Raw genomic sequence first — 26,953 nt, 5'->3', positions numbered from 1 at the left:
TTTCTCCAAGCAGCTCTACATGGAAACAGATATCAGCTGCTAATATATTGCAGCCTGTTTATTATCACCCAAGTAAATTATTGTACTTCAGGGGGGGAAAACGGAGCAGGAATAAGAAGAAAATCAGTCCAAAAGCAAAAAAGTATTGGCACTAAGTGACAAGTAACTATTCCCATTCATTTGTGGGCCTCACTGCCAGAAAAAAATAACTATGATTCTAATGTGCAGAATTTTATGAACTAATACTAAACAGATTTCCTTTAATATTTTTTTAATTCATTTTTAGCAAAACCAGATCACTAACCCTAGCATGCCATCCTCACAACTCTAGTTTACTATTTTTTCTTATCACCTGAAACACGGTCTTCTTTCCCTAAAGGGCTCATCCTGAAGAAACTGTATGTTAGCATTCATCACTGTAACTCATTGATGTATATTTTATTTGTGGTTTTAAAGTTTTCAACCACTTTTCTTTGATGCAGTGCATAATCAGTAGTTGTTAAAAGACTACCTTAAAAATGGAAGCCTCTGAACAAATTTTGTGATAAACCATCAAAGGAGTGGAGTTTGAATTAGAAGCTTGAAGGGTAAGAAATAAACCAAACATGAAAAAGCTGAGGTCTGGCAGAACAATGGCAGGGATGGGGAAATATCCACCATTAACACAGGAAAAGCTTAATTCAAAGCAACCAGCAGATGTGGCTTCCTTGTTTACCTGGACACTGAATAAAAGCAGTGGATGCTGTCTATCTTCCATCAATACAAATGTGAACTTCAAGGTTTCTGTACTGAAGATGGTCAAAGTTCAAACATAAAGCCATAGTTCACTGCAAGATCAAAACTGACCATCAGGCATAGGATGTTGGGTGGATCCTAAATGAAAGGTAACATATTCCAGGTCACTACTACTGACCTGTGGTCCATGAAGCACTTAACATCCCACTTGGAAGTAATCCACAGGAGATTACTAAAAGCAAATAGTTTGCTGGCATTGGGCTTCACTTCGTCGTGCATAGAGGTTTCTGTATTATACAAAAATATCATTATGCAAAATGTACAATTCACCAATTAGAAAATACTATAGACAATTTTCATTTGTTAGTGAGGGAAATGCTTATGGGTACACTGAGCTCTAGAACAACCACATTAACTATTCAATCTAATTTTTCTCTTATACTTAATGCTGAATTTATGCAAATATAGATAACTAATAAATGACTTGAAACTAAAAATACAAGCTGTACTTATTTTTACTTAACGGACTAAAACAATTACCCATCTCTAGGTGGAAATCTTTACTGCAATTCCTGTTCTCTGTGTTCAAAAATTAACATAATTTCAAAACTCACTGAGAGCCACTGCCTCAGAGCAGTCTTTTACATCATGTCAAAGCTCAGCTCCTTGAGTTTTAAAAACAATACCGGAGTTTATTATTCAGGCAAAGAATTCTACTGAAAAGTCCCTTTCAGTGTTTGAACAAGCGCCGATGCAGTGATGGCACAAAGCTCACAGCCAGGCTGGCAGCCACAGAGCAGCTTTACCAGCACTTGACGAAATTCGGGTTCACACAACAGACCCCTACGTAGTTCGGACCTTTTCAGATAGAGGGGAGCAGATCTGTCCTGGAGTGGGGAAGTCTGCCAACCCTCAAAACCAGCAGCAGAGCCGGCAAAAGGATTCTCAACTACTGCAGCACCTGAAAGCAAAAATGCAGCACTCATAACGGTTCTAAACATATTTAAACTACAAGTAATATAACATTTAGTCCTCATTAACGTTTCCTATACATATCAATCAGAAATGCTAATATAACTCCTTGGAAGAATCAAATACTACAGGCATTTTTTAAGTGCAAAATTAAAGATACAGACAAGGGTCTTGCATAACACGAAGATAAAAGGCTTCCTCCTGGATCCAGCTACTGTTAACATTTGCACCTGGTGCTTACATAATTAAATACAGAAAACAACAATTGTACCCTAAGAAAAACTTAATTAGATTAGGCATGTAGTAACAAATGCAAAATTACCATCATTAGTATGTCAGTGTTCTACAAATGGAAATGCTTAACTGCCAAGTCTACAAGTCTCATGTCTGATTTATTCCCACAGAGGAGGAGGATACAGTGATTTGCACCCTTTTGCAATTTCAGGGCAGTGACATCCAGGGAAGATTTACCCACAGAGGCGGAGGCAGAGTACTGCTGTCATCTCATCTCTCTCAGCAGAAATTTGGGAGGTGTACCTTACAGACATTTTGCTCTACAAAAACAAAACCAGGCTGGGCAGCCTGGAACATCTTAATGAGTCTTTCTTATGTGTCCTGGTCCTTCATCATTAGCCTTGTGGGCTGCTTCGCAGGCACCTGCTTTCCTCACAGATGAGATGTTGTGAAAGACAGCTTTTCATTTTTTTTCCCTATTTATTTATCTATTATTTCTTAAGTCAACAAGTATACTAAAAACCACCTGGATTCCAGGAAGAAATGTAGAAATGTTCCAATCGCATAATGGCATAGATAGCAATGCACAAGGAGAAGATTGGCCAGGATAGCTGAGATATCCAGACCTGCTAAAGATCTGCACTTGTGATGGCTGTTGGCAGATTCACACAAGGGAAAGCAATAATCCCCATAGAAAAACAAGAACAAGTTGTCTTCTACCATTTTAGCTGGGGGAAATGCCATCAGATCCCTCTTCCCACACGCTTTAAGACAAGCAGCTCAATTGTTTCAGCAATCGCAATAGATCAGACTCAGTAGTTGACTAAATATAAGCAGATACATGAACCATCATCAACCCAAATATTGTGTTTCCCATAAAATGTGCATACTGCTGTAAGGCCCAAACCTACTGCTATAAGTCTGTAATTCTCTAAATGCCAGGAGGCTTTAATTTGCCAGGAATTAATGTGAGCTCAAACGGGTATCTAAATGCTTTGTATATTTAATCAACTTTCCTCAATTATTCAACTGTAAATATTCCCTGAGTATTAGGGCATTAATTTGATCTAAGAAGCTCCTGGAGACTCTAGCAGCCTTTCTGGATATTTCACGCCTGTGATGTTATTTAAACACTAACACAAATGGTGAAGCTAAACAAGTCTTCCTCAGTGTCTCCCCTGACAAGGCAGATATTTAACTAAAGCTGGCGTCTAAAGCTGGATAATATTTAAACTGCTATTTGATAGCAGTTTCAGAAGAGACAGGTTACAACTTGCTCAGTAAGAATTAGGTTTTAAAGAACATGAATGAAAGAAAAGCACATAATTAATCAGGACTCGGATATTTTTTAAAACATACAACCATATGCTTGATGGTAAACCTGTCACACCCAGCAGCACGGGCTGTGTGCCTTCACTGTGCTGCAATACTCCAAGCTTGCTATTGCACTCAGCCTCGCAAGAGGAAAAGAAGGGGGGAGGGGGGTGGAAGTCAAAACACTTCCTTTCATTACACAAACCCAGAGAAGAACCAGGCAAAACTGTGCAAAACCGTGGTCTGATCTTTATCACGTAGTCAAAAAATAAAAAACAAGACATGCAGTTTACAGGTTTTTTGAAGGAAAATCCATATTAAAACAGTATGGAGCATATGTTCATTTCTTAAAAAAACCTCTCGATATATAAGGTTACCCAGCTGTGCATCCATGAACCATTTTTTTCTTCATTAAATAAGGAACTATGGCAACCAAGGGTACTATGGCTTCACATACACTGTAATAATGTGACATAATGAAGGGTCTTCAGAGATCTCTCATACAACTGTTAAAATTTTATAGCATCAAATTTGGGAATTAATTCTGGAAATAGAGAGAATCATCTTTAATATTTGATGCCCGTTGGTACATTTTTCCTTAATAATGAAACAGATTCCTCTAAACATCCGCATTTTTTATGTTTAAAAACATCCAACTGCTCCTGCTGAATCAACTCTCAAGAGGGAAGATTATAACAGCATCACATATGAACTGTACAGTGTTTGCTTAGTATACCCTATCTGCTGATATTTCCTATTTGAACAACGGTATTTTTGCAATTTTCCAGCTCCTGATGAAAAACTAACCTGTCATTAGAGCAAATTTCCTTCAGAATGCACTCATGACTGCTATCTGTACCTGCTATTAGGAATATCCATTCTTTTGACACACGTTCCACCAGTTATCTACATGCAAACTTACACACAGGAGAGGCCTCATCTCAGCCCATGGTGAGGTCAGGCTACTTTTCTATTCTACAAAAAGTGACTCGAAATAATTGTCTGATAAATCTGCCAATTCTTTGTCCTGCTGTCACTTCCTGGGAGAAGTTCTCTGCTGAAGCTTTTGTTCGCAGTGAGGGCAGGCAGCCCTGGCTGAGCTGCTAATTGCTTGTAAGCCCAGAGAAGAGGCTAAATTCCACCACAGCTGGGCTGTATCTGGACTGAGCAGAGGTCCCACCCTTGAACAAATAATCCCCATCGAGAAATCATTGCCAAATCATCCAGGGTGGAGAAAAACAAAGAAAGTAGTAACACCGGGGGTTTTATCCCCTCACACCAACAATACTGCCTACGAGAAACACAACATCAGAAAGGACGACCACCGTAGTGCAGCCAGGTGGGGCTAATCATTTTAAATCAAATTTGTGATTAAAATACAGAAAAGGACAATAACTGGAAGTGCAGGCTTGCATCATTTATTACTTCACTCACAGCAGTTCTGAAGTTGGCAGTTCCCTTTCATTTGTTTAAATAATGAATGGCTTGATGATTTACTGCCTGTTCACAACTCTTTTCTTCCCCATACAAACTGTCGAAACGAAGAAGGGGTGCTACTGCTACCAGAGATGGATGGCAGGATTCGAGATGAGAGGGGCTTGGTGACCAAAGCTGTGATTGGGATGTGGCACAAGAAGCTGGCAAGGACAGGGTGCTGATTCAAAGAGGGAGAGAGAATCTGGGAAATGAGCCTGGGAATAAAACCACCATTTCCCAGTACAGAAATTGGATGGTGAGCCAGGCAAAGAGAGAAACTGCGACTGCCTAGACATGGAGAATAATTTTAGAAGGAAACATTTAGGTATAAAAGGGACACTCGTTGTCCATGCTTCAAGTGTTTGAAAACAGTGGTTCACGTTCCATTTTGCCCAGCAATAAGGGAAGTTATCACTCATCTCTTCCCTCTGCGCTTGTTTCCATACCCATCACTTCACTCTCAATCAGCTCCCTACTCCTTACTCAAGTCAAAGCAAACTTTTTTAAGACAACAGTCTGAAATGGTCCAAATAAAAAAAGCCTCCCTAAAACCAATGCCTTTTATTATGCAAATTTAGGCCAATATACTAATGAATGGACGTGATCAAGGGAACAGTAAACTGCGAAATGCAGGTAGTGGGGAAGACGGTGGGAATCTCAAAGTGGCTGTTCAAGTCTGATGAATTCCAATGTTGGATTAGATCTAGAGTTGCTATATAGATTCTAATGTGCAGAATCACTTAGAATTTACCTGACCTAGTATTTGAAATGTAAGGACTTGGATTTCTATATAGAAACTATCATCGTATCACTAAGGCTGGAAACGACCTCTAAGATGACCAAGTCCAACCCCAGCCCACCGTGCTCACTGCCCACGTCCCTCAGTGCCACATCCCCACGGCTCTGGGACACCTCCAGGTGACCCCACCACTCCCTGGGCAGCTGTGCCACTGCCTCACCGGTCTTTGGGAGAAGGAATTGTTCCTAACAGCCAACCCGAACCTCCCCTGGTGCAACTTACGGCCACTTCCTCTCATCCTATCACTGTTACCTGGGAAAAGAAACCAACCCCACCTCACACAGAACCTTTCAGAGAGCTGTAGACAGCCGTAGAGGGTTGTATAAATTAGTCCCTGGTTCATAGCTTTGACCTTAAAATTAGAATCCTGATCTTTATCTCTTTTTTCTCTCTCCTTGGTAAAGATAACACCAGTGGTTTGAGGAAGATAAATTACCTATGAATATTGAATTTACTTACGAAATCATATGCCAAACTCATAAGTACCATAACTAACACTGGTTTGCAGACTAGGGTTCAAGTATACTACAAATAACACACGAGATTACACTCTGAATGAAGCTGATGACTGTGATGAGGTTCCAGCCTACAAAAACAGTGCATTTGTATAGTTAGAGGCAATATTTTAAATACATAATGCATAGAGAGTTCAAGCCTGCAGGCAGCTTTAATATTGGCACTTCCTAACTTTAAGTACTTGGTTTTACACCTTAATAACATCCTTGTAACATTCTGTGCATATAATGCACTCATAGATCACTCAGCCAAGACATAACTGATTTAATCATTCACATTTGTGAATGATTTGTGAAGCTTGCATGAGTTTGCTACGCTGTAGTCCTGCTCAATAAAAATTAAAACAGATGCCTCTAGAAAGGCCAGAGAAACAAACTAATAATGTAAAAGGAACAGACTGAACTGTAACAGTGAAAGTGTGACAAAAAATATTTTGTTCTTTGCTACTGTGTATGTAGCCAAAACTACAACACTGCAGCTCCATCAGTCCAAATGGCAAAAAAAAAAGAATTCTGAATTTTAAAAAGGTAAATTGGCTTTAAAAGAATCTTGAATTCTAAACTCTACAGATTACAGAGTGTTTACATAAGAACAAGGAGAAGATGTCACTAAGACAACTTTGTAAATGAAAGAAAAAATCCTTTTAACACATAACTATAAGCTAGTATTTTCATTAGAAGATCCATTACACTATTCTGCTGTTGAAACCCACCAGATTTTGTAGATAATAAAACAGTATTTCTTGTATTTCCAGTGGGCTTGGGATTTTTTGTCATCAAAATGATTTTGAAATGCTTTGTCCAAATTCAAAATACAAGTTTAACACAGAAAATCACCAAGTACAGAGAATTGCTATTTACTCTAGAATCATTAATAGGGTAGCTTCTATTACATCACATTTTTGCCATATCCAGCTCCTATTTTCATTTATGTAGAAGTGGTTGAGTATCAAAATCTCCTTTCCAGTCGGTGGTCCTTCTGCCATTCCTCCAGGGAATCTGCTGTAAAACCAATCAGAAACTCGCTCTCAACAGAATATGTTTTCACTTTTTCCAGATATCATCCCATTTCTACCCATGAAACTGGCAATAAAGTTACAGTTCCTTTTCCTTCCAAATAGGAATTAAAATTCCAAATTGCAGAATTCATATAGGCATGATGAAACCCCAGTGAGTTACACGCTGCCTTCAGAGATTTGATTTTTGCTCTTTTCTGTTTGGACATACTGGTCTATTTGGCAAAGCAAACTGTTTCCTTGTCTCGTTTTCTAAGCTGTAAAATGGAGAAAACCTTACATCTCTGTTTGCAGAGATTTACCAAATCTTTGTGGAGCATTCAAATGTTGAAATAACAATGCTCAGATGGATGGGGTTCATCATGCATTTTCTGTCCTAGCAAAGCCATTCTCAGCAGTATCTGTCTGTGGTTATTTCACACCTCAGTTTATTGTTTCCCTACTTCTGCTGGTTTCTTAAAATGTTATTTTGATTTGTTTCTTAAATCATAGCAGCACTCTACTTTGCAGCCTCTTGTGTGGCACAAGAATGAGAATTAGCAACTGAAATCTGCGTTACCATCCAACCTACCAGTTAGAAAAGATGAGGAACTGCACACAGACTTGTACTTGCAGGTTTTTAACGACGAGTTCCACAAATGTAAGAGCTTTAATCCATCATCAGCAATCATCGCATTTGGTTTTTTTCCTACTTTTAAGTCAAAAAATCTTTCCATTAACATTGTCTGCTTGACAGACGGTTCTCAAAACTGGATACAAGAGAGCTGCATGGACAGGCACACACACAAATACGAGGGACAAATCCTTCCAAAACTCAGCCATCTTGCCAGATGCTCTGCTGGAGATTTTCCTGGCTTTTGAAAAGCTGCACATTATAATCTGTGTTTTGCACAGAACAAAGAAACTTTGGAAAAATATCATCAGCACAGGGCGGGTCGTAAAGGAAAAGAGAAACTCTCTGGAAAGAGCAGGAACTTTTAACTGCAATGCGAGTGAGACACTGATTTCATAATCCTTCCTCCCACATGGCAAGAAGTTATATACTCTATAATTTCTGTCATTTTGACATTTCATTTTTGCTTGCCTCTGGTTTAGTCTGGGGTTTTAGTCAAGATTAACTTGAAAACACAACGATTAACAAGTAACTGCTTTCATCAGAAGCAAGAAAAAATAAATTATTGCAGATTCTTTCAATTATGGAAGTCAAGGTGTCAAGTCAACAACTTTCAGTTCCCAGATTCCGTCTCCTCTGAGCCCAGGTACACCCATAGACACATTGTGAGCAGGCACTAGTGCTGTGCAATGCCCATATTCTCATTTTACTGGGCAAGCACACGTTGTGAAAAGAATAACCATCCAGGATCAATAAATGGCTGTTGCAATTTCCCTTGTCTTGTTGCTCACATCTGCATTATTTAGATAAGTTTGATGTAGCTTGGCACATGGAGATACTTTCAAGGAACTCTGAAGATCTCTATTTTGTACTTAGGCTGTTGCCTTATCCCAGTGCAAAAGTTTCAACAAGTGTCTGATATTCTTAAAGAACATCTATGCCACCAGTCCAGTACATCCCTCACTCCTTCATTTCCCTTGTTCTATTTGTTTTAATATCAGCCATAAAAATAAATAAATGTGGTTTTTAATGATTTAAATTGCAGTCTGCGTTTTCTTCCTATTCAGTGAAACAGCCCTTCTATCACAGGATGGGGACAATAGCTCTTAGACATTACATCTGAAAAACAGATATAAAACCCATCCAGCTCCTATGTGAGCCTAACAAATCCTGTCTTCACTGCAGCACTCATCTCATTCCTACCTCAGCAAAAGCGATGCTGCTGAGACTGTTAGCCGTGAAACAGAGCATCCTTGACAAACGTCCCAATTTACAGATTTTTCTTCAAGGAAGCCAACTAAATGCTTAATTTTATCAACTGTCTTCTGTAGACTGGCATGCAGAATTATTCAAATGTTTGATTTACTCTATTTTCACTGTAACACAGAGCTACCTACGTGTGTTGGTTCCAGCACTCCCATTTTCTCCATTCTCATCCTGGGAGCTGTGCTTTTCACCTGCAGCTACAAGGGGGAAGAGTCTCAACAGAATGATTCTAAGATATCTGAGTGCACTTTATTACATCTAAAAACAATTGTTTTCTGCATAGATGACATATGTACTTCTCTGCATAGAAGGAAGTGTTTACCACTCTTGGAACATACATACAATCCACTTGACAAACCTAAACTGTGAGTTGCCTTACACATCATGTGATATCTGTGGATTCGAGGAGCTTTGTGATCTCCCATTCTGATTTGCAGCCCTGTCCTACAGTATGAAACAAATGGAAAAAATAAAGAAATAAGTTCCTTACATAACTGCCTGCCTTTTCGGCTTGGATTTTTATCAAGAGTGCCTTAAACTTCCTGTGACCATGAACCAAAGGTTCTTCCCTGGCCTAACAAAATTCCTGCCATAGCTTTTTTATTTATTTCTGCACATGCTTGTGCACACACACTAAGCCTGAGTCTCTGAAAAGACTACTGCATTTGGTCACAAATATATATAGCCATGCATGCATACAAGTATGTATACTTGGAAATCATAAACAAAACATACATATGAAACTGTGTATGCTCATTCTTCCACTGCAGGTAGACAGCAGTGCAATTTGCTCCAAAGAAAAGAAAAAGAAGAGAGGCCAACATGACAGGCTGTGGGAGATCCAGAGCTGAGTGTTGTGGATGCAGCACTCAGTAAGTGACGGGTGAATAATGAAGCATTATCTTCCAGTGCCTGACCAAAGCAACGCAGCAGCACTACTCAAGGCTGAGGACAAAAATAACCATGATCTGGACAAACTACAGGACAAATTATTTTCCTGATAGAAAACACATAGTCATGTTCTTTTTCCACTGACAAGAACAGTAAACTTACCCAAAATGACTTTTTTAAGAAGGTATAACTAAAGGAAGGAAAGTTATTTATGCGGAGCTACAAGAACATGCCTGAGACTTATCACTTGATCATAACTCTGATCAGTTCCTGTAAATAGCAAAACATATTTTTTTCTTTTAAAATAACTGCTGAGAAAATGTAATTTACAGGATACAATTAGGTAGCATTCAACTAAGAAATACTTATCATCAATCCAAAGACTTCCTGCTTACAACTATTACCCATAACTATAACCATCTATAAAATGACTGGAGAAAGGAAATTAGCACCCTATCTAGCCAAGGATCAAAATAGATACCATGTTTAAATAACAAAAAATAAAAAATAAAAGGAAATTTGAAGTTAGAGCACACACTTTAAATACAATCACAGCAGTGTGTGTTAGAAGTCTTCTGCAATAAACTACGTCCATTTATTTATACAGTTATCATTATTGTATCTCTAGGTGCAGTAGAGAATGAGAAGTCACTAATTTTAATTAAAGTTGAACTAAAACTCGTATGTAAGAACCCACTGCAATAACTGAAAGCAAAAAACATGCTTATGTACATAAAGTGTTTCAAGAGTAACTGACCTGTAACCAAAGGCCTAGCTTACACAATGAGCAAATTCTATAAAAGAGGTAAAATTACAGAGAAATCTATTTGCTTTGATCTGATCCAACAAAAAGCTCATAAATAACAAGATTTGGGGGTGAACCAAAGACCTTGAAGGGGCTACACTCTAACCTGAGCTACCAGGATAACAAGGTAACTCACATTACAACTGTACAGAAATACATAAATGCATCAATATAAACATTTTAATTGGCTGATGTGCTGTGGCAGCGGGGGAACTTGTGGACACAACCCTCTCATACCCACCCTATTTACAGAGATGAAAAAGAACTGCATGCAAATAGTAAAGAGAGATAAAACACTTGACAACCCCACAGAATTGCAGGAGCAATCTTCTAGCAAAAAAGGACTAATTAGCAACAAAGGCAAATGGCCATTTTCCTTAAATTATTATCAGTTCTTCTACTTGATCATTATTCCCTAGGAAAAATCTTTGTACCTTTGCAGCTATTATCTACATACCTAAGATATGACGACACAGCATACAAAGCAACTGAAAGCTTTTGAAGCTAGCAGGAATTCAAAATGAAGCACATTTGTTCCATGAAGCCATTTGTTGCAAGCACGCCTCAATCTGACAAATGTATTTGACAAGATACAAGAAAATGCCAACAGACTGACATAAAAATATACAAAATAATAACGCTTATTTTCTTGATGAAAGAATCCTGTCAGTGCTCCTTTCTCAAACTCCTCTCCTCTCAAGGGATACACTCACATTATGCGCACGTCATGTACAAATATGAACTTTGGATTTAAACCTTTGCTTTACTTGCATTTGAATTATGTAAATATCAAGCCCAAAACCTATGAAATTCAAAATAGAGAGCAACTCATCGCAGATCAGGATGGAACAGGCTTGTCTTTTCACTGTTATTGAATGGGCCAGCGCAGAACTAGTCTATTCAAAGTATTCTCCTTTTATATGGCTATGGGGAGCTTTGCAAGTTGTCTCACCCCTGCCTCCCATTTTTCCTTGGACAACGCTCACTTTTCAAGCAAATGAACATTCATTTGCTACATAACTTGATGTCAAATTACAAACAATAACAGTATTCAAATGGTAAAAAACCTTTTTCTTCTTTTTTTTTTCCTCCAGAGTTTTAGCTATCAGAAGATGGCTGAAATAAGTAGCAGTCATAGCTGTGAGAATGAAAACCTTATCCCTGTCCAAGAGGGTGTTAAAAAAATAGTATTTATCATTAGTTGGCATTGGCTCTTTGAACAATCAATTGGCAAACAGACAGGGTGCCTTCGTAGCACTCCCCTTTGTAGCACTGACTATCCCCTCTTTGCACAGGAGTAGCAACAACCAACGTGGTTTTGCTTAACATCTCCAATTCCCATGGTTTGAAGATGAATGCTCCACCACCAATTTGGTCCCAAATGGTACAATCCAGAGACCCAAGTGAGCCCTAAAAGTAGTGACAGACATTTGCCTAGATACCAGCTTGCTAGTGAAAAAAATAAAACTGAAAAATTGGGTCTATATCACTCTTCCCTTTTCATTCAATCTCTATTCAGATGAGGAAGAACACGTAATTAAATTCCTTCAGCAGCTGCTTGCATTTTGAAGCAGCACACAGAGCCTCGCACAAAGTCCATCTCCTCCTTCAAGTGATTTTGTGCTCAGGCTCAGTAAAAGGACACCGAATAGCTCATTTTCCTTCTGATAAACCCATTTTCTGTAGTAGAAGTCAGGCTGTGGTCATTTCTTTCCAGCAGGAGAAAACAGATTTTTTTCTGCCACTTTCCTAATCTAATGCAGAGGTAAAGACAAATAGAGGAACCAAATTCAAAGTGGAATCAATTGATCCCGTGCAAGGAATCCCAGTTCCAAACCCAGTTCTTGAACGTAAGTTCCCCAAGCCATAACAGCTGCTTAAAATGATTTGCCTCCAAATGTCTTGGAAGCCTGCAGAGGTAGGTCTGGTCTACATTTAAGATATACTAACATGCTTATGACGACATAGGAATTAATTTTTTCCATGCTAGCAAAAGGCCCAGAAAATCTTACACTGGCCCCAAAACAGAGACAAACAGAAAAGGAGACAGATGTTTTTGGGCAACCAATTTAAACTGGGTCCAAACAATGCTTCCAAAAGACTGTGAATATAACCTGTCTCATCTCAGTTTTTAAAGTCCAAGTTACCATTCTGAAGTACAAATAGCTGACAAAAATTGTATTTATCATAGGACAAATAAAACGGGGATGCTTCCTTTCCCAACTCTAACATAGGCATCAAAATCTTGCAAGGAAAAAAATTCCCTAGCTTGCTGTTTTATATATACCCTCAATTTAAACTCAAGGAAAGCAAGCCAATCCAGAAATTAGCATGCAACAAGAACTTGATTACAGTCTGCAAATGAAATAAGGGAAAAATGAACCCCAAAGAAAATATCTGAAAATGAGGTAATTGGAAAAGGGGCACAAAACTCCAAACCCCAGTCTATCCAAAACAGTCAGGGGGAGGGGAAATTCAGCTCTTGCTCACTTTGCTCTAACACAGTGCATGAGATCACATCCTTCCATTCCTTCACAAAGCCCCAGACCTGCTAGTGGAGTAATAACTGCCTTGCAAAGTAAAGCATCTCAATTTCTGAACAGCCAGAATACATTTTTTAAGAGTCCCCATCTCTCAAAGTATTAAACATTTTGCCTCCCGATGCAAGTAACTTTCTTAATAATTTTCACCTTTGCACTGTTCAACGCAATGGAACAAATAATACATGATGCACAAATAAGTCACAATGCTCTGTGCAAGTTATTAGGAGCAGTGAGATGCTGAATGTGTGATAAATCTAGTCCTGACAGTGAAATATGCCTCCTAATTAAAAATCAATTATTTAAAACAGTAAAGAAAGAAAAAGGAAAAAGACTTCTCCCCAAATTCATAATAAAATCTGGGAGACTTCAGAGTTATTTGAAAAGCAGATAGAAACCTTCGACATCTATATTTAACTAAAGATTCTTCTAAAACTCTATTGTGAGTTTCTCAATTTTATGATTAAACAGTTCTGTGAAAAATTGTTTCTGGTATCTTTTGTACTTTTATCTCTTCATTCCAAATAGCCATAAAAATGAAAAGACATCATTCAAATTTGGAATGCAAGAACAAATCATTACTTCGGCTCTGTGAAATCAAAGCACACCATCCCTGATGATGGAGCCCCTGATGTGGCTCCAAGGTGACATGGGAATGATGATGAGCAGCCACCCAAAGTAACCAGGACTTACAAGAAAGTGTGCCATGTTTACCAACAATGGTGCCCACCAGATTCCTCATAAGATCTCCTCCAGAAGCTGTTTTAACCACAAGTATTGAGTAATTTGTGTTAGATCAGGGCTTACAAACAATGATTTCCAACTATTTTGTGTTTGATTCTGGAAAAGTTTAAAACACAGAACAGCTTAAAAGCAGCTCAAAATCACAAATACTTTTGCCTCAACTTGAGCAAGCTGAGATTTCTGGTTTTCCTTTTCTGTAAAACTAAGATATGTATTCATACCCCCAGCAGTGACAGAGAGATTTAATTAACCAGCGTTACTGAAGAGATCTGCATCCAATTAATGGAGAAACTATACTGGTATTATACATTATCATAAATATTCAGTACCCTCAATCAAAAGAAGATGTTGGTGTTTACATATATAATAAAGTTTTAATAATTCACCAGCAATATTGCATGCCAACTACTGCTACCACTTACTTGTGGAAAAGGGAAAAAAAAAAAATCATACCTGGGATTTTAAAACCAAATGCTCTCAGCTGAAGGAAAGGATCACTTCTGCATAGGAGTGCACACTGCCAACAGCAGGTTCATTGCCCAAGAGGCTCCAGCAGCACGGGCCTGGGTTTCACCTGCCTCTGATGGCTGCGGGTCACTGTACTCTGCTCCCTCAGCAAGCCCAGCCTGGACACAGTGTCTATATTTCTCTGGTCTGAAGGAATACAGCTACTGTGCCACCTCAAGGGCAGGCTGCAAACAGTCTGTGGCCACTGTCCAAAGTCAGGTGTAATTTTGAAACAAAATTCTTCGGCTTTTATCCTGAAGAGATTTAGTAAATCTAAACGAGCCCACTCTACATTGGAAGTGACCAAGGGTAAGGTAAGCCCTCTGGAGTGCAACAGTAAGCAATCGAACTCTAAGCCACAAAGCAACCAATTTGGGTATTTCACCTCCATCATCAACCAACAGGATTATCCCCCACCAGAGATGACAGGATCTGATATTGCACTGGGTGCTGCTTGCAAGTGTTTGGAAGTGGGTTGGCTGTAGGAAGATCTCCTCTGTGAGACGTCAGGGCAGCTGGATGCTGACGAGCTGCAGCTCCCCAGCAGACCACGCCATGTGCCAAAAATTTGACCCACCAGAGGTGTTTCTGGCACTGCTGTGAAAGCTTGTTTCAGAAAAGTGGCAAAAGCCAAAAAGCAATGTCAGGGCATGAGGGGAACTGGGAGAATGGGAAGAAAGGAGCAGCTGCACGCTGACCTCAGCCGCCCACTGCCGCCATCACCTCAGCAGGCAGCGCTGCCGCCATGAGGAGAGATGCCAAGGCGGGAACGGGGCAGAGGCCTTAGCCCAGCTCCTGCAGCCCTTTTTTTTTTTTTTAACCCCAATACAAGAATCAGTCATCAGAAGTTCATCAATTGCCAATAAATAAATAGGAATCAGATTTTCAGCCTTTATTTTGGCTGGTGGAGGGAAAAACACACAGGAAAGCTGTGTAATTGTGCAGATGTTTAATCTGCAAGGGAAGTGAACTACACCTGTGGCCAAGAAGCAACGTGACCGCTCACTGCTGCAACCAGAGCGACTTCCCCTTGTTTGATTGTCCACACAGGACATCATGGAGAAGCACAGAGCTGCACAAACCCCTGCCTCGCCCCGGCACGCTCAGCGGCAGAGGCCGACATGGCGCTGTATGTGGGTGCCCAAACACAGCACATCTGTGGGGTGCTGCTTGCCGGCATGTTCCCTCAGTTTAATAACTTCAGATTCCTAAATGATTCATCTTCTTTGGGCAAACGTCCTTCACTTCCCACGGTTAAGACATGAAACATAGGTTAGACACAGTGACAAAATCAGCTCCCCAACTGTGTGGCCGACCAGCTCAGAGCAGTAGTGGGGAAGGCAGAAAAAATATCCCTAAAAGACAGGAAAAATCCCCTATGCCATGAACAGAGGGCCACACTACCAAGCGCCATGCTGAAAAGATATCAACTTTTGAAGTACAGTCCAGCTGAATAAATACCAGTGAAAGTCAATGGCCAAATCCTGTTAGGAGCTGCAGTGCTCTGGGAACCTGATTGGAATTTGAACATTTGCATTGATTTTTTTTTCACGTTACCAGCTGGGAGTAAGCAGTGAAGAGAAGGTACGCTGATCGCTCCATGGGAACACGACTCGCTAGCAAAGGATTACCTTTTAAAGGATTATCTTTTAAACAAAGAAAAAATCGGTATACTGCAAGCAACTAGCTCAAATCAAAAGAAACACATTAATCCAACGGGATTATCAGGTAAGGCTTCCATACATTTAACATCCAGATACACAGCTGAGAAACACAAACCATTTTATTTAGATGTCTCGGTGCAGTTGTCAAGCACCTTTTCATGTGACAATCCCATGCTCATGATTCACAAATAAGGGCTGCTTATTCAGTTAAGGTTGTTAAAACAAAAGCCTCACAAGCAACAGCAATTTTCTGTCTTTTTTTTTGCAAAGCTCTTTCCTTTACCCTTGCATATGTAAGCTCTGATCATCAAGTCCTTTTAACTCCAGCCAGGAAGAAAGATTAGTAGCTGCCTGCACTGCTCCTACATTGTGAAATTTCCAGAACTGAGCTCTTTTACTTCCCTCTGGGAGGCAGGGTAAGTAACAGAAAACTGAAATCAAGCACTGCATGTTTTTTTCCTGAATTGTAACACTCACGTTAGCTCCTGCAGTATTGCAAAAAGCCAAATAGCACCGATGTTCAAAAAGGAAACGCATTTAGAAACAGTGCTCGCTATACGCGCGTGTGCCTCTGTCTTACCAGTAGATATGTTGGTAGCATCATACACGAATGATTTGCACTGAAATCCATTTCATAATTCAAGCAGGAATGGGGTAAAGAAACAAGTGAAAAAGAAGTGCAAAGATAAAGCCACTAACATGACATTCTACCTTGTTTTATTCTTGTAACTTATTTTAAACCATTAAGATGCATTCAAAATTCCCCTGAAGTAACTGAAATAAAAAAAATCTAATTACTTAACCACAATATAGAGTAACACACAGTTTGGTTCCCTAGTATTTCAGTCAGCCCCACACACAGGTCACCCCTACTCACATCCAGACAGGAAGATGAATTCAGCAACAGTCACAAACTGAGTTTTTTGATGGTATCAAATGTCACTGACGTTACCAGAATTTCCCATTTAATAATTTTACCGTCCCGTGTAGGACTGACTGTTTTATAAGCAACAGAACGCTAGATTTCCTCAGCATATATTCTACAATCAGAATAAATAGTATACTACAGAGTCACAGAATTGTAGGAGTAGGAAGACTTACCTCCTCCACCTCCAAGAAGGCTGGAATTAGCTGCAAGAAGAACAAAAGGAGAATTGTTAGTTGAGAGCTTCCTAAATATAGTTGGAACCAAAGCAGAAGATGTTTCACAAAACATTTACCACTGCTTTTATTTCAATAATTTCACCAGTCTCCACTTACCCAAACTCATTTACTGCAAATGCAATCTATGTAATTTGTAATCATAATCTTTACTTTTACACAATTTTGCAATATCTTTGAGCATGTAAGCTAATAAATAAAACAGAACAAAATTATTAAAGTTTAATGCACTGAATATCTTATGAAATTACAATCTTGAATTTATAATTCTATAAACCACATTTATTTTTGATTACCAAATGAAGTATAACAGTCTTTCATTTCAGAGAAACTTTGATGCAACTTTTCATTAGCTCCCCACATCTTCTAAGACATGGGACTTTTGTCAACAGCTATGAGAAGCCCTGGCTCCACTAAAATCAATGTGTGCTCTACTACAGTATGCAACTAAGCTGGCATTTCTCTCAGTATCCTTAATTGCTTCTGTACTATAACCATCTACCTATCTACCCCAGGAATGGATACATCACTTATGGAAGATGTTTTTCAGAGCATGGTGATGCATGGTGCTCCTCCAAATAAAGTTTGCAAAATTGGAGCCACACCAAACGCTTTCTTATAACTACAAAGGCAAAAACAGAAGGAAAACTTACGTAAAGCATTCACCCTTCAAATGGTTGGGAAACTGATCCCTGCCATATTATAATATTGTAAAACAGCATAAAAGTAACAGCACATGGGATGGACGCAGGTATTTCTTATTGCCTGTCCTTGTCCTGCTCCAGGACAAGATACATAGCCTGAATACTGGAAAATACTCTATCTGTTGCTACAAGCTATTGTTTCTATTACTTCCCTTAGCTCCTTAACTAGAAGGCTTTAAACAGGAAATTTCCTGAATTATTTTTTTTCTGTGGCTTTCTTGAGGCTTTCACAGAAAATTGACAATAAACATAGTTTTCCTCATCTATTTTTCCAAAACTCTACATTCATCTTTGACTTACTATTCATTTTCAGTTCAACTATTTGCAACTATTGAGCTTTCCCTCACACCTCAGCTTGTGCTGATAAAATGGGAAGATCTCTCTCTCCCTTCTCCTTTCCTATCTTTCATCCCCAGAAAAGGATATCCTTCCTTCTGGCTGTTGGAATTCTTCCTTAAGATTCAGCTCAGTAGATGAGGTGAAAACAAGCCTCTATTCTTTTTGATACTATTTTTCAACACATTATTGATGCGAACTGGCTCACAGAAAAACACACAAGAGGCAGAACTCTTGGACTAGGAAACAGACGATGGCAGCAACGGAGTTTGGAGATAGGATCCTCCTTTCTGACAAACACAAGCTGTTGTAATAGCTCCAAATTGTTAGTGCCCCGTTGACAGGGACACCCTTCCACTGGAGCAGGTTGCCCAGTGCCCCATCTGACCTGGTCATGAGTACTTCGAGGAACGGAACCATAAACAACTTCTCTGGCCAACTTGGTTTTCAATGCCTCATCATCCTCACAATAATGAATTTCTTCTCAGTATCTAATCTAAATCTACCTTCTTTTAGTTTAAAACCATTACCCCTTGTCCTATTACTATATGTCCTTATACAAAATAGGGGGAAAATATTTTTTACGTGCCTTACTTTAAGAATTAAAAGGCTGCAAGAAGGACTCCCTGGAGCCTTCTATTCTCTAGGCCTAACAACTTCAGCCTCTACTCATAACAGAGACGCTCCGCCCCTATGATCATGGCCCTCCTCCAGACCCGCTTTGACAGATCCACATTTTTCTTATGTTGGAAGCCCCAGAGCAGAATGCAGGACTGTAGGTGGGGTCTCACAAGGGTGAAGTAGAGGTGGACAATCACTGTCCTCGACCATGTTTCTTTTGATAAAGCAAAGGACACAACTGTCTTGATGGGCTTCAAACTTGCACTATAAGCCCATATCCCATTTTTCACCCATTGGTACCTCCAATTCTTTCTTTGCAGGGCTGCTCTCAGTTCACTCATCCCCCAGTCAGTACTGATCTGGGATTGCCCCAACTCATGTGCAGCACCTTGCATGTGGTCTTGTTGAATTTCACAAGGCTCATCAGGGCCCACTTCTCAAGCCTGTCCAGGTCACTCTGGATGGCATCCCTCCCTTCTATCATATCAACTGCACCACTCAGTTTGGTGTCATCCACAAATATCACAGAGCGATATTGAACTTCAATCTCTATATTTACCTGCTCCTGTCCTCGTTGAAATTCAGTATTAAGGACAGACACAAACTGCAAACAGCCACATATTTTTACAGCAGCTTCCAAAGTACTCCTGTAACAGGTAATATCACCTTCCCTGCAGTAAAACGACCATATCTGACATAAAAATCAGTGTACTTCATATCAGAATAAAATAAGAGCGACAGAATGTTATCTTCTGCCATGAGACTGCTATTCAGCATTACTCTTTTTGGCAATGTAGGATGCATCTGCAATCACCATTCTAGTTCTTGAATGAGTCAAATTCTAGGATTTCAGTCATTATCTCGGAGAGACTTGAGAGACATAGCTAAAACCTGCTGTACCTCACTGTCACAAAAGTTACCATCGGTAAAAACGATTCCTCTGAAACCCAGCCAAGATCCTCACTGCAAACTCTTATCTGCTGGCTTCTCTGAGAATTATGCTTTTCTCGTGCATTTTTTTCGGATAATGTTTACCTTTCCAATACATTCTAAAACTTACTAATAACATATAAGTCAGCACCACACTCTTCTCTGTAGAAACAGCAAAAACACTTCTAACAGATTTTTGGCTTCAATGCATCTGTTGCAGCTTCAACAAAACATTCCACTCCATTTTTTGCAGAATCATAGAATCATTAAGGTTTGAAAAAGACTTCTAAATCATCCAGTCCAACCATCCACATACCATCAATCCTACCCACTAAACCATGTCCTGAGTACCACATCCCTACTGTTCTTGAACAACACCAGGGATGGCAACTGAACCACCTCCCCAGGTACCCACTGCCAGTGCCTCACCACTCTTCTAGAGAAGTTTTTCCTACTATCCAGCTAACTTGAACACTTGGGAAAGTGTTGCCATTAAAGAAATACCTAGTTGTTTAACACTGTAAGAACACCTTGCCCACAGCCAGAAGTGGGGATTTTCACCTGGACTCAGAGAGCACAGCTCCAGAGCTGTAGCCACATCACGTTACATTGGAGCAGTATGACTTCTCCTTCCCTTATGCTAATGCACAGCTGCATTTCATCCAGCAGTGCTCCCAAATGACAAGTCTTGCAAAACACCTGGAACGGGGCTCCAGTTGTAGAGGTAGGTATGTATGAGCAATCAGCAGTGGGACTCTAGAAGCTTTCAGCCTCCAAAGCTCCAAAGCTGTGGTCTAAACTGCCTCCCAGGCTGCAGCCTTACAGCGTGCATGCACATCTCGCCCACCCAACTCAGGGCATGCCCAGCCTTAAGTAGCACACAGGACAATATTTGTGGATACCTCGTAAATCTATCTTGACTCATCTTCTGTCCCTACCTGTCTGTTCCAAAGATGAATAGAATTCTCAAATCACGCAAGATTTAGCAGAGTGGGGAAGGAGAATTGTTACCATCACTGAGACAGAGAACAAGAAAGAAAAGTAAGTTTAAAGGTACTACAAAGAAATGCATGGTAAGGACTTCCTGCACCTCCTTTCATTTCTAATATTATCCTTTCAAGTTGGCCTGACCAACCTATCTGAAACCACCTCATTAGAAACACAACAATAGATTGCTGGGCATCAACTCTGAAAATCAATCACAATACATATCTTAAAATTTGATTTTAATATACACAGTTCCCTGCCAGACTGCAATATAACACATGTTGATAAACCCCATTCAAAACATGCCCCTCAGTGCTGGTCTGCAAGAGGCAGCATCAGCTAACAAAGAGTTCAATTAAAATAAAACAGCAACATTTGTTGATCAATTTCCAGGGTGCATATTGAAGAGCAGCTTCAAGATGAGACGTTGAGCATCTCCCCTTGAAAGAGTCTTGGACTCTACATTTTGAGAGACTGATTTCATCTCTGTCTGCCCCTGTATGGCAAACAAAAGCAAGTCCAGTAGTAGCATTGTGGCCTCCAGCCCTTAGGTCTAGATTTCTTACTATTACAGATACTAGAAGCATTAGCAGCAAGGATTGTTTCTAAAAAAGTTCAGGCTCCTCTCTAAGAAAATATCTACTCAAGAAAAAAAGTCCACATAAGAGAAAACACTGTCTCTATTCATTCAGTATAGCAATTTAGCCCTTAATGAGGTGTTTATGACCCTAGACTCGACCAGGAGTTCAGTTTTTCTAATGACTCAGCACCTCAGTGGTTTTGGTTTTAATTCTTTTAAATATACAAGAACAGCACCAGGACAGGGATACTAAATGAGCTCCATGAGGCTGGTCAGTTCTATGCAGAACACTCCACTCCTGCTCCAAAAACCAATGTTTTTTTCCAAAAAACTTCTGCAGCCAGTGAGAAAAAGAGAAGAAAAAAAGGAGAAAAGCATTTTAAGCAAGCTTAGTTTCTCACTATGAAATATTCATATTGGAATATCCAGTTACTAACATGTACAAATTTAAATAATGAATAATCCAGCATAATTTACAAATAAGAACTGGACATGAATGTTTTAAATCTCAGCTTTCTGAATGAGTGAAGTCATAGAGCTTTCCAACACTTTATCAACTGAATAAGCGGAGCAGAAACTCTGGCACAAGTCTTCACATTTCCTCAGTGCTCTCTTTACAACAGTGCCCTTGCCAAGAAGGAGGATTATTCGAAATTTTGTGGAAAGCAAATGAATGCTGAAGAAGCTCACCTCAAATGAAACTGAAAATCTTTCTGCGCTCTAAGCCAAAAGATACGAGAAGTGAAAAAGTACAGGTTGCTTAAACCGACATTTGCAGTCACAAAAATGCCTTTTTTCCTGCTGTCAATTCTGCTGAAGTTAGAAAATAGAAATGATGCGAATACCAATTTTTGTGATGTCTCTGGAGATAACATGCTTTTAGCTTTGTTAACAACACAGCTGACTAACTCTGGTTACTTTTTGTTGGCATATACTCATCTGACAACGTTTTTAAAACGTAAATTCTTCTGGGAGCGCGTCTTTGTCGAGTATTAATGGCACTAGTAACTTAAATTGACATCTATGTCATGCAGCCATGCATCTGTCAGTATAATAAAAATATACTTTTAAAAGATTACTTGATATTGTCTGACTTTGGCAGCAGATGTTTGAGCTTGCTTTGATGTAAAAAAGATTAAATATTTTTGTCAATACTTTCTAATTGGGAAATTTATTCAAGAAGACATCTTTATAACTGGCAGTGTTGTAAGATGCAAGGCACTCTATTGCCTCAGACACCATTTTATTCATCAATAAACATCATAACAGGCAGCTGGTGAGCAGAGTACAAGTAATTTATGGAACAGGAAGCTACATTTCTTCTACATGCTTTCTGAGACATCCTTACCTGCCACTGCATTTTGTTTGATCTTTTCTCCAGAAAGCAGAGAGAACAAAGAAAAGTGAGCTAACAACTGCGCGCTGTACATCCAACCATTTTTATACAAGATGTGTTTTGGTACCTTAAGGCAAAAAGCTTCAGGCTTAAAGTTCACAGAGTAATTTTGAAGTATGGATAGTAAATAAAATGAAGCAACATTCTGTATAATGCAGTATGATCAGCGTTATAATTAACTTTACTCTGAATACTGGCGTGCAATGCCAGTACAATCAGGAGAGGTAAAATAACATTATAGTAACAGATTCGGCCAGATTTGCAAACTTCTGTAAGTGCCTAATGATGCAAAGCAGAGACTATTGGAAATTAGAAAAGCCAACCAGCCTATGAAATACGACCGACTTCAAATATTCAGGCACATCAGAAAATACCCCTATTAGCATCTCCAGACACTATAAGCATTTTGCAAACGCAGGCTTCAGATACTCAACATGGAGGGCGTACAGTATACACAACTGTACACCACAAACAGCTCTGTGACAACACAGAGCAATAATTTACTTAACTGTTTTCTACCACACAGAAAATTTATACAAACGTGTCACTTCCCTCTGTTCCTGGAAAGGGCCTTCACCTTTCTGGACTAGTATTGAACAACCAAGCTGGGCCGAATCCACCAGCTCATGAGCAAGCAGGATGCTGACAGAGACAACCCCACAGGACAGCAGGGATGGAGAGCTGGCTGCTCCATAGCCCTCGGCCACTACACCTCAGAGCCAGGAGCAGAGCGAGCCCTGTGCCAGCCAAAGGCTCAGCCCCGACCCACACTGCTCATGGAAGCTAAACCACTGCTGTGTTTAGCTTAGAAGTTTGGGGGCTCGTTTTTTTTTCAAACAATCATCCAAAGCAGGTCATGTTCTCAAAACATACCCAAGGACTTCAGCTTCCAGGTAGTAATTCTCGTATGCTCACTCAGAAACCTCTGTAAATAAAAGTGAAGGTTTCCCCATGCAGGTTTACCATTGGCAAAAGGTACCAACTTCAAGCTCTCTTTCTAAGAAGACAGGAATTCCCAAAGCAAGACCTAGTAAGTCTAAACAACTCATATGTGGGAGTACGAGAGGCAACAGCAAGGGACCAAAATTTCCACGTATTACTTTTTTTTCCCCCAGATATTGAACACATGTTCTGCAAATTTGTCCAAATTTAAAGATTTATAAAATCTCATGGGAGGCTTTAGTCAACTCAAAAGTATACGTTTTTGTATTTGGACCTAATAAAATGTTTTTGTGACCACAACCATGCGGTCTATGTTATCCTGTTTCCCCCTCTCACAAACTCTCCATGGAGAACAATTTGTTTCAGGTAAGTTTTGCCATCTTGAAAAATAAAGCAGTCATTATTTCTATTTCAAGCCTCTAAAGAGTATCTCATAGGTAGATTAATTAATCATAGGCAGATTAAGCAAAAATAAATAAATAAATAAAAATCTATTATATACTAGTAAAATAAATCTAATATATACTAGTAAGTGCTCTGGAATTGAGTCTGTCAAGGAAATTGCCTTCACAACATTCTGCATTCAATATGGAAACAATAACTGTCAGAACTTTTCAGTATTTTTCCTCTTCTAATACATTACAAACTCAATACATAACGTGCAATTATGCAAGAAAGCTATTTTTAAAGATTCTGCATTGCACCCATTAACCTTAATCAGTCATATGCAGAGCATCTCTGAAATGTGATACCAAGAGTGAAAAACACTGATATATGCATGTAAATACACACAGAAAATCCAGTGTAGGCATTGAACATGGGCAGGGCAGTGGTCATTTGGAGCAGCAGTGTAATGGGAAAGGAACAAGCACACAGGTGCACTTTGATGCAGAAGAAAGCAGATATTCATATTTTTTTTACCTTACAGTAAAATACACTAATTGTCCAAATGCAGTGTGAGAGAAAATTGAGAGAAATTAAAATTATTCAACATATACTGAGAAAAATCTGAGAGAGAGCTCTTGGTCAAGAGTACATCCTCAACACTGCCATGTGAACTTCCAGACAGACTGAAGCTGAGCTTCCAACATAAAAAAGGAGCTTATATTTTACAGCAGCCTGAGCATTGTAAGCAACATAATTGTTTCTTGGTGGGAAAGTCAACCAGAGTAAAAGATGTGTAACTTAAAAGGAAAAACAAAGAACAGATGAACTTGCTTTTAAGGGTTGTGATCAGGACAGCTCGTCCCAAAACAACTCAACAAAAAAAAAATTCAGGTGAAATCCTGCCAGAACAGTACTTCAGCTCCTCGTGCCTTCATACCTGTGCAATCTATGCCCTTCATACCAATCAGCTGCTATTATTTTCAGCTAGGCAGAAACCCAAATCAAATGAAAGTGATACAAAAGGTTTCCCACCGGCGCCTGGTGAAGGACAGTTAGAAGAACCTGTTTTATGAGGCTGATCTCATCTCTGGGAGGGAAATGAAGACAGACTTGTTGAATGAGAAGCTGCAACTTGAATAGGAAGGAACTGGAAAAGGCTACAAGTGGCTGGCAAGCACAGGACCGGCCACCACCGGGTTACGTGTGAACCCTAGGGCTGAAGGCACGTTTGTTTGTCACAGTCCTCTGCCTCTTCATGGCAAACGTGAGAAAGGCACAGAGCAGAAAGAATGTCATTCTAAAACACAGGTTGATAAACTGTCACACGCACTACCCTGTGGATAAAAGGAAAGCTATGAATTAAGATTTCATCCATTTTGTGTGTCAAATTGTGGTTTGCTTAACTGCTTTTAGCCGCTGTCAGATCAAGGTATTTTAAAACATAGCTGTGCTGAAATGTAAAGGAAAAGGAACTTTTTTCAAGGCAGAATAATGAGGAAAAAATATTCAAGCCCACTACAGCCAATTCTTCATCTCATAATTTGGGCCATTTGTGTGGTTTGTAAATGTAGCATTAAAGGGAATCAAAGTGCTGCAGTATATAATTAATCCATTTATGTAGCGTCGTCATCAATATTTAAAAGCCTACGCAAAACAGAATAAGAGGTAGTCCTAGGTTTTACCTGCACAATTACAAAAGCAGCTTGGGTAGTAATTATTTCAAAATAATTAGTGAAATTTATATAATTCATGCATCTTTTCAGTACCCCAAAGGTACTTGAACGTGTTATCTGGAATACAGAAAAAAATGCAAGTGAAGTTCTTTGTGCTTTCTTTGCCTTTGTCTTCCTAAAATTACAACCTGCCCTGAACCTCCCAAAGCCTACGTGTACGGCACCCTATAAGCTATTTCTTCTCTTTTTCCTTCTCTCTTTCATCTTTTCTTTCTTCCTCCCTTTCATCCTTTCTTTCTTTCTTTCTTTTGTTGTTTCTTTCCTTCTTCCTTTATTTTTTCCTTTCTTTATTCCTTTCTCTCTCTTTTTTTAGAGCATCACTTATGCACCACCGATGGTACTTTGAGAGCACCTAACCACAAGATTTCACTTCAATTTCCTTCACTAGGAAATAGTTGCATAATATTTGACTTCAAAAAGGAAAAGGTCTGTACTTTCTGATTGCAAAAAGTTTTAATAAAGCAACAATTATACTATGGTAATGAAAAAGAAATGAAAAGGTGATAAAAGCTAACATACTTCATTCTCGAAACATTCATATTCAACATCCTGGTTTCAAAACAATAAAAAAACCTTAACTCGTAATAAAATCCAGCCGCTGAGCAGAAGCTACCTGGGGCCCTGCCCTGTCCTGGCAGCACAGCAGTCTGTGTGTCCTTGGGGTAGGCAGCAGCACGAGGGGCCGGCAGCACTTCTATGCACACAGGAGGCCTGGGCAGGGGCAGGGCTGGCTGTGGCTGCAGGGATGGCCTCAGAGGCTGCATTTCAGAGCAAAATTAACACCACCGGTTTTGCTTAGGATATTAACACTCATGAACAGTGGTTTTAAGCCAAACAAAAAAAAAAGAAAGCAAGAATGAAAAAAAACAAAACAAAACAACAAAAGCACACGTCATGCCCTACCAAAGGAGCCCTTGCGTTTTTTCCCAGCTACGCAGACAAGACCTTGCTTGTAAATTCTGCTGCAAAGTTAGAGGAAGGCAAGGTGTTATTGCACTGCTTTTGCAAGAGCAGCCTGGAAGGAAGATTTTGACAATGAATTATAAGCTCCTGGAAGCAACTAGCACAGACGTGTACGAGTGAGG

At 39.5% G+C, this 26,953-nt stretch overlaps 1 protein-coding gene across 4 annotated transcripts in view; it reads right to left on the bottom strand.

Moving 5' to 3' along the window:
* Window positions 1-26,953, bottom strand: part of MACROD2 (mono-ADP ribosylhydrolase 2) — an 835,869-nt gene that overhangs the window by 650,671 nt on the left and 158,245 nt on the right. For all 4 annotated transcript variants that reach the window (XM_019612526.1, XM_010706427.2, XM_010706430.2 and 1 more), the window contains exon 3: window positions 17,193-17,222. In XM_019612526.1, the coding sequence (XP_019468071.1) occupies window positions 17,193-17,222 (30 nt within the window). The remainder of the gene's footprint in view (window positions 1-17,192; window positions 17,223-26,953) is intronic.

Source organism: Meleagris gallopavo, chromosome 2 (genome assembly GCF_000146605.3).
Source record: "Meleagris gallopavo isolate NT-WF06-2002-E0010 breed Aviagen turkey brand Nicholas breeding stock chromosome 2, Turkey_5.1, whole genome shotgun sequence".
NCBI classification, from domain to species: Eukaryota; Metazoa; Chordata; class Aves; order Galliformes; family Phasianidae; genus Meleagris; species Meleagris gallopavo.
This window is presented reverse-complemented; position numbering and strand designations above follow the sequence as displayed.